We start from the raw sequence: 16,384 nt of genomic DNA, 5'->3' as shown, positions 1-16,384 counted from the left end.
CTTTATTTTATGTATGTTATGTACCCTGTAGCTGTCACAGACACACCAGAAGAGGGCATCAGAACCTATTACATACAGGTGGTCGTGAGCCACCATGTGGTTGCTGGGAATTGAACTCAGGACCTCTGGAAGAGCAGTCAGTGCTCTTAACCTCCGAGGCATCTCTCCAGCCCCCAGCTTTCTCTTAAGACTTGAAGGTTGCCTGCCATGCAAGGATAGGCACATGGAGCTACTAAAGTTACCGAGGTTACTCTGCTCTGCTCTTGTGTGTTCATGGCCTAAATAACCATTGCTCCCTTCTAGGGCCAAATCATTGACTTCCGAGGACTGCTCTCAGACGCTATCAAAGGAGCCACCAGTGAATTTGCGTTGAACACCTTTGAATGTAACCCAGACCCTTCAGTAAGTGGCCAAGATATGGGCCTCCCCCTTTATACTGCCCAAATCTAGTGGAACTTCCAGGGGTAGCCTGTGTCCAGAGAAACTGAGATCTAGTCAAAGGTCATAGCAACCAGGCACCATTTGTTTCGCCAAGATCCAGTTTTCTTCCTAAATTATGAAGCAGTTTTGTAATGCTAGCCTATCTGCGCCTCTCACCAGGAGCGATTGCTGAAACCTCTGAGTGCATTTATTGGCATGAACAGTGAGATGCGAGAACTGGCAGCGGTGGTGAGCCGGGTAAGATCTGCTATTCAATTCACAAATTTATGGAGGCAGACCAGGGCTCCTGGAGCATTGTGGGCTGCTTTTTTTATTAATAACAATAAATATGATCATTTATTTATAAAGTGCCCCCACTTGCAGAGGCACTCATATTGTTTAGAGGCACAATAATGCATGATAAATAAATTATAGAATCATAAAATTACAATAGAAAAAGCCCACCATCCTACTATAGGGGCCAAGAAAACAGACAGCAAAAAAGATGCAGAAAGGAAAGGACAGGTGAAAGGCTTTCTAGTAGGCCCCAGAGCCGCGGAAAAAGGCTTCTAAGAAAAGCAAAGCGTGCAGGTGCATTTTATTTAAAGAGCCACAGTCTGGAAATACAGGGGTCTGGGAGCGTGACGACCTCAGACTTGGAAATTTCCATGAACATAACAAGATTTTTAAAGAAAGATTTTTAGCACCAGGCTATAGCTACTTGAAGCTTGAGCCCTGGAACCTAAGGCAGTGGAAACGAGTGGACAATGACACAGCCTTGAAGTCAGGTGACCGGTTTGCTTTCTAGAGCCTTCTCTTTCTAGCTCTGTGATTGTAGGCAAGCTTCTTGGGGTAAGGGTAGATTATTGATTACAGAAGACTTTTCTAATTTCCACTGATCTCAATTTAATTGAAGACTGAAACTGAGGAAGGCTCAAGAAGATGCTTTAAAATCATCCAGAAAGTGCAGCTGGGAATAACCAAGGGTGACTCTGCATCTCTCTCCAGACAGTAGATCTGCACTGCACAAGCACAGAGGCATGTGGAGGACCTGTGCACTGAGGGGAGTGACCCAGGAGACTCTGGTTGCATGGATGAGTGCCTCCAGACAGCATGAAGAGAAGGGTGTAGGAGAAAGTGGAAGAGAGGAGGGAATCTGGAAGGCACTTGGAATAAAGATGGGGTGGAGAGAGGGGCAGGGTTATAGAGGAAGGGTCCCCGAGCAGTATCCAGGATGGAGAACTGGGTAGAGAGAAGAGAACGTCAGAATAGCATCCCTCTGTGGGGGTAGGTCATCCTGTATGTTGATAGGTCATTTGTTCAGTGAGGTGGATGGAGAAGAGAGGTCAGCTATAAGGTTTTTACCAGTGGAGATAAAGATTAAGTTGGGTCAGGATGCACGAGGAAGCAGAGGATAGCACTTTTCATGCTCACATAAATCTGTCGTCTTCTTTCTGTTTTTGTAAGAAGAAAACATGATGGAAGTTCAAAGTAGGGGGGCTCCATAATGCTAGAGGGAGCCAGCATTCACCGCCGTCAGAATAAGGGCTCCACACTGCCGGAGGAAGCCAGCATTCAGCTCCTTCTAGAATGCTTCCACTGATGGTGAGGTCATTAATTCGTGAGGCACACCTGTTGAGCTGTGGCAGCTAACTTTGGACAAACTTCCAGCCTAAAGGAAGAACTTTAGGCTGGGAAATTAAACACCACCTTGTTAAACTCAGTGTTGACTCTAGATCACAGAGAGAAATATAGTTATCTATGGATGGTTAAAATATCAGAGTAGATGTATCCTCACTGTGTGCCAACCTTTCCTAAGAAAAGCCTTAATCAGACATGCCTGTTCTTCCCAAGGTTTGGAAGCCTGGAGTCAGATGTGATGTAATCACTTGAGGTTGAAGCAGGAGGACCCCCGCCCCGCCACACAGTGAATTCCAGGCCAGGGGTATAGAGTACACAAAACTTGGAAGACTGGGTCCTGTTCCCACCACCCTGTCCAGCAATGAATGACGTACATTAATGCACAATCTGATCATCCCTAGTAAATACTTCTCATTAAAGTGGAGCTCCTTGCGGAGGGCCTGGGGGGAGGGGAGATAGACATAGGACCACAGCATCTTAGGCCATTTTAAAAAACATGCTTTTATACTTTTGAAACATGTGCACATATCAGTAATTTAAAAAAACAAAACCAAGTAGATGGAGAAACACTTTCCAGACTTGTTCTTTAGTCTGAATGGCATAGGCAAGGGCCTTTGAGAGAAGTACTGCTCTAGACACTGTTAGCCTGAAATAGCTCCCATGGAGAAAGGCCCTGAGTGACTGTTGACTGTTCAGAGGCGTCTTGTGAAATTGAAATTGGGAAACTGTAAATTAGTTATCAGTAAAAGCTACTTAATTGATTACCCTCGGGTGGTTGCTACCGGGCTCTCCTGAAGAGGGAAGCTGCACTCACTTGATTCTTGGCCTCCCTGAATGTCTGCAGAGGCAATCGCTCCAGCTGGAAGCAGGGAACGCTCCCTAGGGAAATGGAAATTGGTTTCAGGGGAGCGTGGGAGCAGTATGTCTTTTACACAGCAAATTAAGGAAGTGTTTGCCAGATCAAAAAGCTAGACAAACACCAGGGTAGGTGAGGGTCTGTTTTTCACTAGAAACTAGTGTAATCTGAAGGTATTTGTTGACTGTGGTCATAAATTCGCATGAGTTGCTACAGACTGGTGTCAGGCATAGCTCATGGTTAGATCCCCTCCCTGCCCCAACTCCCCAGCTCCTAAAAGTACCTTATTATCCTATCAATACAGTCTTCAGGGAAAATCATTGAATACTTTCATGCCATCTCTTTACTGAACTAACTCCAAATTATAATATATGATTAGGTCTACATTATAGTATTCATGAAACATATTTTTTATCACTAGCACTTTATATACGAGTAAGTCAAGTGGTCTGCACTGCATTGTTTATTTCAGAAGTGGAAGAGAACATTAGTTTTAACAGAATAATCCCATGCACATTGCAGGACATTTACCTCCATAATCCCAACATAAAGTGGAATGACATTATTGGACTGGACGCAGCCAAGCAGCTAGTCAAAGAAGCCGTTGTGTACCCAATAAGAGTAAGTATGGAAGCCACGTTCCTAATCACTGTCACCTGGACAAACGGTGTCCAGACAGGAGAGCATGCATGGCGATTCATCTGTCTATGAGTCAGCCTTCTGATTGGGCCACATGAGGTCAGTGCTGGAGCAGCAAGCCCAGTCTATTCTGTAGCTCTTCAAACCACACTCCACCTGCATCCCTTGCAGAGAACCTGGTTAGGTGCCCAGCGCCCACATCAGGTGGCTCATAACTGCCTATAGCTCTAATTCCGGGGAATCCAATGCCTTCTTCTGGTCTCCTTAGGCACCTTCATGTACTTGTGCATACTAACACACATAAAATAAAAAATAAATCCTTCTTAAAAATCACCTTCCGCCGGGCGTGGTGGTGCACGCCTTTAATCCCAGCACTCGGGAGGCAGAGACAGGCGGATTTCTGAGTTCGAGGCCAGCCTGGTCTACAAAGTGAGTTCCAGGACAGCCAGAGCTATACAGAGAAACCCTGTCTCGAAAAACAAAAACAAACAAACAAACAAAAAAATCACCTTCCATATTGGTTGAAATCAAGTGTCCGCACAGAGACTGGTGTGGATATATATTTTTTCAGATCCTGAGCACAGGCCTCGTAGTTTGCCTTCCTAACAGTGGTCCTTCTGTGAGTGGGCAGCCTGGGCTCGATCCAGCTAGACCCAAATAATAGTCACATGATACTGATTTCCTGGCTCTACCCAATGCGCAGGGCATCAGCCAAAGTGCCTGGGAAGATTGGGTGAGAAGACGGGACACGTGCACAGTCAAGCTCTTTCCATAGGGCCTTGCTGTAACAAGCAAGTTCTGGCTTGTTCACAGGGCTCTTAGAAAGAGGGAAGAAAGATCAAGTCCTACTGTGTGAGCTTTCACATACAAGTCCTACTGCATGCGCTTTCTCACAGCTCCTCTCCCATCCACTCACCTGATATTTTCAAACCACTTTTTATGTTTCCCAGCATCCTATTGGGCAGGTAAGGGTCAGAGGGCCAGGCCCGGGTGAAAGTGGTGAAGAAACAATCTCCCTTCTTCTGTGGGGAGCAGCTATACAGAATTTGGGGCTAGCAACTATAATTCGCTTAGGCCAGGATTACATACTTGTAGAAAACAGACAACCTGCAACTGCATATTACTACTGCTGACTCTATAAAGCTCTTGATTTGGGGTACTTTAATTCTAAGGGAACAAAGCCTATTAAATCATATTATCGTTCTCTCCCTTTTTCTGGTCAGATAGGAGTAAGAAATATACGGTATCAGAACTACAAGAGAAACCGTAGCATGGAACTTTTGAAAGGATAGAACGTTTCATTGGCCCTCTGGATGTGTTACTTTTTTCATTATTCTGGGAAACAAACTCATGGCCTTTGACACGTGGACACGAGAGCCACCACAGGGCTACAGCCCTCCCTGTTATTACATGTGTTCCATGGTGTTCTATCCCTCTCCCTTAATCCATAGCATCAGTTGGTTTCTCAGCAGCACTAGCGAGACACTAAGCCCGCGTAGCGGTTTCACTGCTGTTTCCCTCTTCCTGCCTGAGCTGAGTCCTGTCCTGCTCCTAGAAGGCTTGAACTTGAACTAACGGAAGCTGAAATCTGTGCACATTCTCTGGGAGTGAGTGTCCCCAGTCTCCACATGGGCAAACACCCTCATGAGTTGGTTCTGGGATTCATCCTGGATTTGTATCTGCCTTACAGTTTTAAAAAGGGGCTAAGTGTTCCACATAAAGAACTTAGCAGGAAAGGAAATTATATGCAGAAGAAATAACTATTGTCACAGAGAAGACAATAGCTACTTTTCAATATACCTTTCTTTTCTCTTCTTTCTTTCTTTCTTTCTTTCTTTCTTTCTTTCTTTCTTTCTTTCTTTCTCTCTCTCTCTCTCTCTCTCTGTTTCTCTTTCTTTCTTTCTTTCTTTCTTTCTTTCTTTCTTTCTTTCTTTCCTTCTTCTACACACTCTCTCTCTTTCTCTCTCTCTCTTTCTTTCCTTCTTTCAAGAAGCCACAAAAATTAAGTTTCAAAAAATGAATCCAAACATTTTACCCATTGTGAAAATGCCACTGGGACAAGAAAACACAGGAAAAGCAGCACACATTTAAAAAGTGGCCTGAGTGACGGGCGGCTGTGGGCAGCCGCTGTGCACTGACACTCCTGTGCAGGCCTCCATGCTCATGTTCCTCTTCTTTTGTTCTCCAGTACCCGCAGCTCTTCACAGGAATTCTTTCCCCGTGGAAAGGACTGCTGCTTTACGGCCCCCCAGGTAAACACGTCTTTCTGTTGTAGTCCTGGAAGTGTGTGTGTGTCTGTGTGTGTGTGTGTGTGCTACTCTCTCTGTCTGCCTGAGGATGGGGCAAAGGGTGCCTGTTGGGGATAGGGGGAGCCTGGGTGCTGCCTGGCGGTGAGGCAGGGAGCACTGCTCATGTTTACGCTCATGTGTCCCTAGGCACAGGGAAGACTTTGCTGGCTAAAGCGGTGGCCACCGAATGCAAAACCACCTTCTTTAACATTTCTGCATCCACTATTGTCAGCAAATGGAGAGGAGATTCTGAAAAACTGGTCCGGGTAGGAACTCTTAATATTCTTAAAAGTCAGTGTTCTAGAATACCAGAGTACAAAATTCTGTTAGAGCATATTTGTTTTAAGGTGATGTATATCTTAGATTCCACTTGGATCGTGACTACCAAAAGCCTAGGAAATGGGTTGACTATTACATGTGGATATCAGTCATATCGCTGTCAGCAAAACACAGAGTCCCTTCTTTGGAATTTTATCACAGTCCTTTTTTGATTCATGCAGTTTAGGAATGAAAGCTAGAATAAAAGTCTCTAAAGTGGCCTAGTGTTTTCTCCACTCAAGAAACATTCATTATTAAGTGTGTGCAGCAGTATATCCACTTAAGGGTTAGTGAGAGGCCGCTGCTGGGTGCCAGACCCTACACTATGTACTCTGTGGAGGAATTGAGAGACTTAAAACTTAATTATTCTTTCGGATGTTCTGAGCAACTTCTCTGCCATGGTGCTCAATGCCTACACAGTGCAGTGCATATTCTTTCCTTGGAAGGCTGTTTTCATCTTTGCAATATCTCACTCCTGGCCCATGGCCCTATAACATTTTGCCGTGTCTTCCTGTCACCTTAAGAGAACAACTGTGTATGATGTACACCTCACCATCAAGGCAGAGCCTTGCCAGAGATCCTGTTAGGCTGATAAGTAATCAATCCTAAGTAAATGTAAAATTCTTTCTGAAAAGAATTATCCTAAAATACTACCCTGGAATTATGCTCCCTCATAAATACTAATTTCCAAATGATTATAGACTGCTTAGAAGATGTAATGGAATATTTCAAAAGGGTTGGTTTTAAAAAATAAAACCCTACCTATTATTTATTAGTTCACTATTTATTTCTTCATTCATTCATTTTCTGGGGATTAAATGCAGGCCTTAGACCCTTAGCCCTTTGACATTGTTTTCAGGTTGAATGTGTATGAATTTTTATCACCCCTTCAACACTGTTTTTCTCTCCTGTTGTTATTTTGTTTATTGTGGTGGTGGTGCTGTTTTGAGACATGGTGTTTTTGCAGAAGTAGCCCAGGCTGGCCTTGAACTCATGATCCTTCTGCTGGGATTACCTCATTCTCTTAGGTGATGGGATTAGATCATCTACCACCATGCTAGCTCAGGTCACATCCACAGGACTCCTGGTTATCTGCTTCTACACGTGTGGATCCCTGGGGGTCTGGTTGACCCTATTCCAGAGGACTGAGATTCAGTTAATTATGGTCATTATTGGCCTAAAACTCTTTGGGATGTGTGTTTAATTTCTGTCTGTTGAGTAACAATAATACAGCTCACAAAAGATGCCCTCCCCTGGATAGATGGATCCTTGTCCTGTCATGAAAAGTGTTTTGAACCATGAGCTTGTACAAGACATGAAAAAGTGCTCAAAGAAAGATCCCAGACTTCCTAGACAAGTCTTAGGTGCTCTCTCTCTCTCTCTCTTAGATAGTTCATGAATATCCTCAACAGAGATGGAGACAACATGGCTTTTTGTTTAGTGTTGAATAGCTAAAAACACCAAGTCACAGGAATGCCCTATCTCTGTGAGTAGCATTAGTCAGTTCCTGCCTCAGTATCCCTTTGTCAGATTCCTGGGAGCGAGCAATTGTGCCTCCCTAGCTTCCTATCCCCTCCCCCATATACTTAAAGAAACTAGCTTTATGAGAAGCGCATGGGAGCATGTCTGTCTTTGTCTGTCTTTGATTTAGAATATGTGATCTTATATCCTCATGCTCACGCAGGAAGCACTTTACTGACCCAGCCGTTTCCCAGGCACTGATTGGAGCATTTTACAAATTACTTTAGAAGATAACTTATATTTCTTTTCTTATGAAAAATACATTTTAATTTAAGTATTTGAAAAATATTCAAGAAGAATCTGGAATCCTCTGCCAGTCTTGAAGGATCTTCTTTCTGGTTTTCATCTTATTTTCTTCTGGAAGTTTGTGTGTGTGTGTGTGTGTGTTTGAGATGTGGGGAAGATCCTCACCTGAGAGCTTTCGTCAATCTGTCAACTCCTTCCTGTAAAGGATGTTAGAGAAAGCAAACCCTTTAGGGCCTTCCCCTAAATCAGAGAAGTGTTTTCTCCCATTTGTTTCTTTTTCTACTCCAATTAAGGAGTTATTTATAGGGACCCTTTGGGCTGTGAATCTCCCTCCTCCCCTAATGCTCCTGCCCCGTAGGAGTTAAGCACTACTGAATGGTTGAGCAATCGCTTTAGCAAATGCACACACCTGTTGATGGTTGCATCTCCCTCCACCCCCGCCCCGCCATGTGATTTAACTTCCTCTAAGCACCCCGGGACATTTTAGACTAATGCTTCTAGAAGCACTTACCAGGATTCTATTTATTCTCTGAGAATGGAAACTCAGTAATTTGAGCAATATGGAGACCTAAGCCCCAAGTGCAGTTAGTTCTAACTTCATGTATAAGAGAGGCTCTTGGTCTCCCATACCTCAGTGAGCTCCTTAAAACTGTGTACAGGTCTGATCTAGAGGTCTATTAACCTCTTTTTCATTGGGTAGATTAGTGGCTATTGTAATCACCTTTAACATCAAGTACAGTCAGGTGTCTCTTTCCGACGAGGAAGAAAAGTTCCTTGCTTCTAATTAGCTGAGCTCCCTTGTGTCAGAGAGGTGCTAGTGATAAGTCCTGCAGCCTTGCCACGTGCCATGACTTCGGCTGTGGAGGTGTGAACAAATGAGTATCCACCCAGGTAAGGGCACCAGTAACACACCAAATACGCAATTCTACTCAAGTCTGACCTATTCAACCAGTGGGTTTATTGGGGCATAGTGACCATAGAAGTAAAACATCTATAGCCCATGAGGCACAATCAACATAGGGGTGATTCATGGAAGCTGCAACCCATCATAGGGGGTGCTTCATGGAAGCTGCATCCTTGCTGTTCCCTGAACAACTTTGAGGAAGCTCCACCAATCCATGAATTGCCTCTCAGACCAGTTGTTCATGCTTTCATAAGCATGGGATCAACCTTGTGAATCTTGTATTTCAAGAGCTCCTTGAGCCTTGTAAGTTCTCTTTATTTCCATAGACTTACAAGTTCCCTTTATCCCATGAACCTTTGAAATTCCCTGTGTTCCTTGGGTCTTGTAGGTTCCCTTTACTTCCTGAGTCTTGTAAGTTCCCTTTACTTCCTAAGCCTAGTAAGTTCCCTTTCTTCCCCGAGCTTTGTAAATTCCCTTTATTCTCTGAGCTTTGTAAGTTCCTAAATTCCCTTTATTTCTTGAGTCTCTTTAGCTTCCCTTCTTTGTCCAGGAGGGAATAAATGGAAGTAGCTACGCCTCATCCTTCTCTCTGTTTATGAGAAGCAGCCAGGTCCTGTGAGCCAGGATTCTGTGAAAGGGAGGTACGGACACATCACCTTGAACTCACCATCCCCTGAGTCACGCGGAAGGTGAGGCAGTTCCTCCTCAGTGACAGGGAGTTCCCAGAGGGATATTCTGCTGCTGCTGCCTCTGCTCCTGAAAGCCACACTCTAGCCTCCTCCCTCTTCCCTAGCACTGATGCTTCCCTAGCACTGAATGACATGTAGATGAAATCCCCATGGCGACAGAAGAATCTTGGCTCTTCCTCAAATCTCTGCTGCATCCTCCAGTCAACATGAAGATTTGTATATGGTGCTCAAGAGATCAGTTGCAGGATTCAAAAAAAAAAGATTTAGGTCTTTATGCTGTTCATCAGCACTGTATCTCCCCGTGGAATTCTTTATTTTGTTTTTTTATGTCTGTTCTTTTGCTGGCTGCGTTCTTGTTCAGTCTATAATCTTTTACTCTGGAACAGAACATCTTACTCAACCAAGACTTGCTTTTGAGGATTGGATCCTCTGGTGTTTGGGAGGCAGGGCAGGAGCATCACCTTGAGTTCACCAGCCAACCTGAGCTATATCGTGAGTTCCAGTCCAGCTTCTGCCGTCTCAAAGTAACAATAAAAACCCACCAGCAATAATAAAAACAACAAACAAACAAGAGAAAAAAGTGTACAAAGCACCTGATCCTCGCAGGCAGAGTTGAGGTGGGTGACGGCCCTGAGGAATCAATCACATGGAGAGCAGAAAGGACATTTCAGCTTGTTACCCAGGCCTGTTCTTTTCCTGCACCTTTTCCTCCTGTTGTCCGGGGGTGAAAGGGGAGAAGTTACTACATGATCATATATGTTCTAAGGATGCTTGTGTCCACATGGAACATGTCATTGGCAGTGTTTCCCTGGTGGTAATTAGGCAACCAGAAGCTTAGCAACTGGATTTTATCTTCAGCTCCCACAATTATCATCCGTAACCTTGAACTAGCCACCTACTCTGTCTGGCTCTAGTTTTATCAAATGATAAATGAAATATTGGACCACATCCAACCCCCTCGGGTGGGGCGAGGAAGAAGTAACGGTGATGGTTATAAGGGTGCCTCCGAGTACCATTGTAGGATGGATGCTTATTAGTAGAATTCTAAACTCTTAATCTGGGAGCATTTGAGGACGAATGTTTAGGTGTATGATGAGGGCTAACTTAAGAATATAAATTTGAACCTGCCCCTGCTTTCTCTCCCCCCCCCCCCGTTCAGGTGCTGTTTGAACTTGCGCGATATCATGCCCCCTCCACGATCTTCCTGGATGAGCTGGAGTCGGTGATGAGTCAGAGAGGCATGGTTCCTGGGTAACAGACAGGGTTGTGTTGTGTTGTGTTGTGTCATCATTTCTCCCCTCTTTGTCAGTGAGTGTGATGGTTGGAAGCCTTTCAACATTTACCAGCAGGATGAGCCTATTAATAAGCCCACAGATTTTCTGCAGGGACACAGAAAGGTCTTTCTTTAGATTAGATCCTGTTAACTGAGTAGCTGACTTATAGTTTTTATAGCCGGAAGAGATTTCATCCTCTCTTCCTCCTCCCCACAGAGTGGCTTTCAGGCCTGAAGATCATACAGCCGCAAGATCCCAGGCTGCCATGATGGGCTGGCTGGCTCAAAATAACCTCCCCTGGAGCCAGAGGGCTGCCTGTGTGGACCCAGACTTTCCCATGAAGCCTCAGGGCGGGCTGCTTCTGCATTTCATTCTCTGGAGGCACTCTTCGAGGCCAAGGAAACTGGCAATTCTTGGACATTGTTTCTAAAGATAAAGTGTCAGAAAATGTCCCCAGCAGGAAGGAGAACCTCTCTATTATAAATGCTTTTGGGTCATGCTTTCAAAAGGCCAAGTAGGATTGTTTGCTTGCCTGCTTGCTTGGTTTTGTGAGTGTATATGGCATGTATTATGTGTGTGCATATGTGTGCGCTAGAGTATGTAACATGTTTGTGTGTGTATGTATGCATGTGGATGTGTGCACAAGCATGCGTCCATGTGTATATGAGCATGTGTGTGCATGTCAGTGTGTGTATGTATGTATGTATATGTGCATATATAGTAGGTTTCCATATAGCTTTCTCAAACATCCTTAGTGTTCTCATGTATCCTAGGCTGGCTCAGAACTCACTATATAGCTTAGGATAGATAACCTTGAACTTTTGATTCTCTTGTCTCCACCTCCCAAGTGTGGGACTGCAGGTGTGATCACACAGTGCTGGGGATGGGACCCAGGGCTTTGGATTTGCTACGAAAGCACTTTATCAACTTGATTGATTTGTTATGATCAGTGATTTTTTTTTTTTAAGAAAACCTTTTTATTAAATTTGGCACCTCCAACTGGAAAAATAAAAACAGGTGTCTGGAAATGTTTTGTATTTATTAATACGAAGCCAGTGGTGATAAAACACAAAGGAGCTGCTTGTTGGAAATATGAAAGTAGGATTAGAATATGATGTGTGCAGTTGTGCTCGTGGGAGACCATGGTCCCTGTTGCGATGCTGAGAATGCAGTCAAGATGACTGGGCTTTCAGTGACATGGGACACTGACCTAGCCCTACTAAACCATGCCTTGTCAGACCCAAGCTGCATCCCTGCATCTCTGCCTTGCTACAGCAGCCCAACAGGAGCAGCCAGCTACAGGCAAGCAGGAGGCCCTGACTACTCTAGCTCTCTCTCCCTCTGCAAGGACAGGCCTCTCTGGCCCACCTCACTTCAACGGTGGCCTTTTGCCTGCCTGGTAGGTCACCCTTCCTAGACTTTTCTGCTGCCTACATTTCAATTCATCCATGCTCTTCCTACGTTTCAGCATCCCCAGCTGGGACTTGAAGATCCCAGTTTAAGAAAGGAGGGCAACTAAGCCAGCCAGGACAGTGCACACGTTAGTCCACCAACTGAGAGGCAGAAGCAGGCAAACCTGTGCGAGTCTGATGCCAGGCTGGTCTACATAGTGAGGTCCAGGCCAGCCAGGGCCACACAGTGAGACTATATCTGAAAAAGAGAAAAAGACAAAAAAAATAAGGGCAACTGTTTTGAAGTCATATCATGGGCCATTGAATGCTAATTGTGCAAAAGTGTGGACAGTTATCCTAAAATTAACACATGCACATATGCTGTGAGTAGTTATGGACAAAGGCCATGTGAACATGTAATTGTACAGTGGGACAGTGGGGGTGCAGACTCTACAAGCCACACACAAGTAGAGCACCCCCAAAGAGAAAATGCAGCGTCTGAACTGATCCATTCTGAGCCGTCCTTAGCAGACAGAGTGGGAATCCTTCCCCATTAAATTTCACTTCATATGTGAAGGTATAAAATATCATATAAATTACCTTCGTGCTATGTGAAAATGTATATGCTGTGTGAAAACACAAATTAATTTCATACTTAGATTTGGGTTTTATCCCCAACATGACTCTGTATGTATATGCAAACATTTCAGAATTCAAAAGAAATCTGAAACACTGCTGGTCCGCAGCATCCAGGATGAAGAATTTGTAATCCAAAGCTAACGTGGGTTGCTTCCACACACGCTCACAACAGAAGAAAGACGTTTTGTTGTTGTCGTTGTCGTCGTCATCGTCGTCGTTTTTAAGTAGATCTGTGTGAATGTGAATTGAGTGTGTCCTGGGTTTAAACCTTCTGTGTTCAGCTTTCTATGGCGTGCTTTTTCTTGATGGAAGGAACTCAGGCAGTGGTAATAGTGTCCGAGAGTGCAACTCTGTACAGAAAACAGATTCTGATCTATGTCATTATCATGCACCTCATTAGGAGAGAATGAGGCAAATTCAGTGTAGGGAATTTATAAATATACAAATGTACACACACACACACAAATAATAAGAAACATGAAAATTAGGTTATGCCTGCTCTATAAATGGATTATTCTCAATGATGTCATTTCAATTAATTAATTAAATTTGCTTTGTAAAGTCCAAGTGAACCTGAAATTATGTAGCCCAGGCTAGCCTTAAACTCATAACAATTCTCTTGTCTCAGCATCACAAGTGCCAGTCCACCAGCACATCTGGCCATTGTGGCATTTAAAGGGTTAAATAAAGGAGCCCGCAGATACACTGGGCTATGTTTAATCTAACCTTCAGTTTTTATTTATTTATTTATTTATCTATTTATTTTTTAGTTCTCTGTCAATCTTTGCTTCTCTTTTAAACATCATCATTGCACTATTTACTTTTTTAAAAATACTTTTCATGTAAAACTAAAATACCAGAAAAGCCCATTCTCTTGAACCTGTTTGCTGTCAGAACAGAGCCTGTTCTGCAGTCGTAGGGCCAATGCTGTGAGTGTCACTCTTGTCATGAGGGCAAAAGCTCTGCCATGAGAGGAATCATGTCTCCTTGTCTCTGTAGGGGGGAACATGAAGGGAGCCTTCGGATGAAGACGGAGTTACTGGTGCAGATGGATGGCTTAGCACGCTCGGAGGATCTCGTGTTTGTCTTAGCAGCCTCGAACCTGCCATGGTAAGACATCCAGAGAACATGCTGCACATAGTTCCACCATCTACTGAATGGATCTCAGTGGTGTAAGAGCTGTAAGAGGAGGTATGGAAGTTCCACATAAACTGAATCCACAGTGGGTGTAGGTGTGACCAGGAACCAATCGCCTTTGAATATAAGGATCTAGCATAAAAGTGGGCAGGGCCACTCCCTGGGTTTGGGTTCTACAGTGTGAGAGCAGAGAAGGTGAGCTCACCAAGGGGCACTCGTTCATTCGTTTTTCTCTGCTCTTGACCGTGGGTCCTTTCCCACTATGATGGACTCTAACCGGGAATTGTGAAATTAAAATAAACCGTCTCTCCCTTAAGTTGCCTTTGTCAGACTTTATTTTTTTATATTATTACTAAGGCAGCAGAAATGAGATTGGGACATAAGGCCTGACTATATCATGTTTTCTAAAATCAAGCAGAGGTTTTGCATAGAACTATAAGAACTTAATATCTCTAGTTCTCAAAGAACATTCCAGAAACAATGTTTCGGTTTTATTGGCATTAAAATTAAACTTTCTTAAGTTAGTAGAAAAATCCTTTCTTTAATGCCATATAGTAAATAGAAAACTAAATAATCTCTAATTGAAAATATAATCTACTCTCAGAGTCTTTTATTCAAACTGCATCCCAGAGTGGTTTAGGAACAATTCTAGAAGAAGAATTGGGAAATAAGAAACGTTGACTAGGGGAAAACAATATCTACTTGGAGAATATATTTTAAAAATGTTACAATCCTCTTCCAGTTCTCCGAACATTTTCCCATTGTTATGTTTTATGCCCTGGATAGGGAAGGAGATGCGTGAGGGGACTTTCTCAGAGGGCGTCCAGGGTCAAGAGAAGCAGCAAATCAGCCTGCGCCCAGCAGCAGTGAGCCGAGCTGGGGCCGCTCAGCCCAGCCCCATCTCCTTTCCCACGGTTAGAGACAGACAGAAAGCTCTTCTGTAGTACTTGATGATCATCTGGGGTCCCAAACAAGAAGAGTCTGAGACAAATTTTAGGCAGTTCACGTGTTAAATACATTCACAATCTAGACCTGGGCCCACCTCCTTACACACTTGTTTGATTATGCTTAGATGATCAGCATTTTACATTTGAAGATATATTGATATGTAATATAGAGTGGATTCCAATAGAGAATCACTATTTATGTGTTTAAATAAACGTTATTAGAAGCCACATAGATGCATGGCTCTGGGTGTGCCCTTTGTATTGGCCACAGCAGCACAATAGCCTGGCTTAGCCAGGAGATTTTGCTTTGTTTTGTTTTCTGCTGCTTTGTGTCTTTGTTCCCCACTTTCCAAGGCTCTCTACTTTGAAAAGGACCAAGCCACGTTTGATCTTGTTCTTTACACTGCTGCTGGGTCGTGGGTGTTCACTGGGTGGGTGTGAAGCCATCGTGAAGCCATAGAGCCCCTAACATGAGTGTGGCAGGCTTATACTTTTGAGAGACTTAAACACACATTTTCCAGGAGAGTGGAGAGCCCTTGTGTCTGCTTGTGGATCCAGTAGTTCCAGCTGTGCTGCGCAGTGCTGTGTTGATTGGCCAGGGTCAGAGGTGGTCTTGCCAGTGTCTTCTCACTGTGATGTGTGCTCTAGGCTAAAGATAGAGCTGATGAGTCAGTTCAGCAGGTTTTGTTTCTTTCCGTAAAAGTTTGACTCTACGTTGGGAGCATCATCACACTGCATCGCACCCTGAGGCGGGCAGCATCTTGTTTTCTCAGGCTTGCTGATGGTAAGATTGATCTGTGGGTGTACTGGCCTGGTTCCTCTACTGTACATCTTTCCTGAGTGTAGCATCCTTGGATCCGGGTTGCCTCAGTGCTTAAGAGGCTCTTGTTGCTCTGGCAAAGGACCCGGGTTTGATTCACAGCACCCATGTGCTGAAACTCTAGTCCCAGGGGATCTGATGCCCTTTTTTGATCCTTTTCAGCACCAGGCATGCATGTGGCTGATAGACATACATGCAGGCAAAACACTCATGCACATAAAAAAAATAAAATAATACTAGTGAAACTTCAAAGCTGTTCTTTGTTTTTCTGTGAAAATTCTCTGAAGAGTGAGTCTGTGGCCTAAAACCTGAAACTAGCACATTTAGAAATGTGCACCTGGGGCTGGAGAGATGGCTCAGTGGTTAAGAGCACCAACTGCTCTTCCAGAGGTCATGAGTTCAAATCCCAGAAACCACATGGTGGCTCAGAAATATCTGTAATAAGATCTGATGCCCTCTTTTGGGGTGTCTGAAGACAGCTAAAGTGTACTTACATATAATAAATAAATAAATCTTAAAAAAAAGAAAGAAATGTGCACCTTACCATACAATACATTCCAACCAGGTCACACCTATTCCAACAAGGCCACACCTTCAGATGGTGCCACTCCCTGCTCCAAGGATATACAAACCATCACATTCCACTCCCTGGTC

At 44.0% G+C, this 16,384-nt stretch overlaps 1 protein-coding gene across 2 annotated transcripts in view; it reads left to right on the top strand.

The window, feature by feature from the left end:
* The window catches only part of Katnal2 (katanin catalytic subunit A1 like 2), a 69,704-nt gene that overhangs the window by 38,003 nt on the left and 15,317 nt on the right, over positions 1-16,384 (top strand). For both annotated transcript variants that reach the window (XM_021150655.2, XM_021150656.2), the window contains exons 7-13: positions 304-402; positions 601-678; positions 3,440-3,538; positions 5,745-5,808; positions 5,992-6,110; positions 10,682-10,773; positions 13,826-13,936. In XM_021150655.2, coding sequence (XP_021006314.1) covers positions 304-402; positions 601-678; positions 3,440-3,538; positions 5,745-5,808; positions 5,992-6,110; positions 10,682-10,773; positions 13,826-13,936 — 662 coding nt within the window. The remainder of the gene's footprint in view (positions 1-303; positions 403-600; positions 679-3,439; positions 3,539-5,744; positions 5,809-5,991; positions 6,111-10,681; positions 10,774-13,825; positions 13,937-16,384) is intronic.

The sequence above is a fragment of the Mus caroli genome, chromosome 18 (genome assembly GCF_900094665.2).
Source record: "Mus caroli chromosome 18, CAROLI_EIJ_v1.1, whole genome shotgun sequence".
In the NCBI taxonomy this organism is placed as follows: Eukaryota; Metazoa; Chordata; class Mammalia; order Rodentia; family Muridae; genus Mus; species Mus caroli.
Note: the sequence above shows the minus strand (reverse complement) of the source record. Positions and strands in the feature narration are given on the sequence as shown.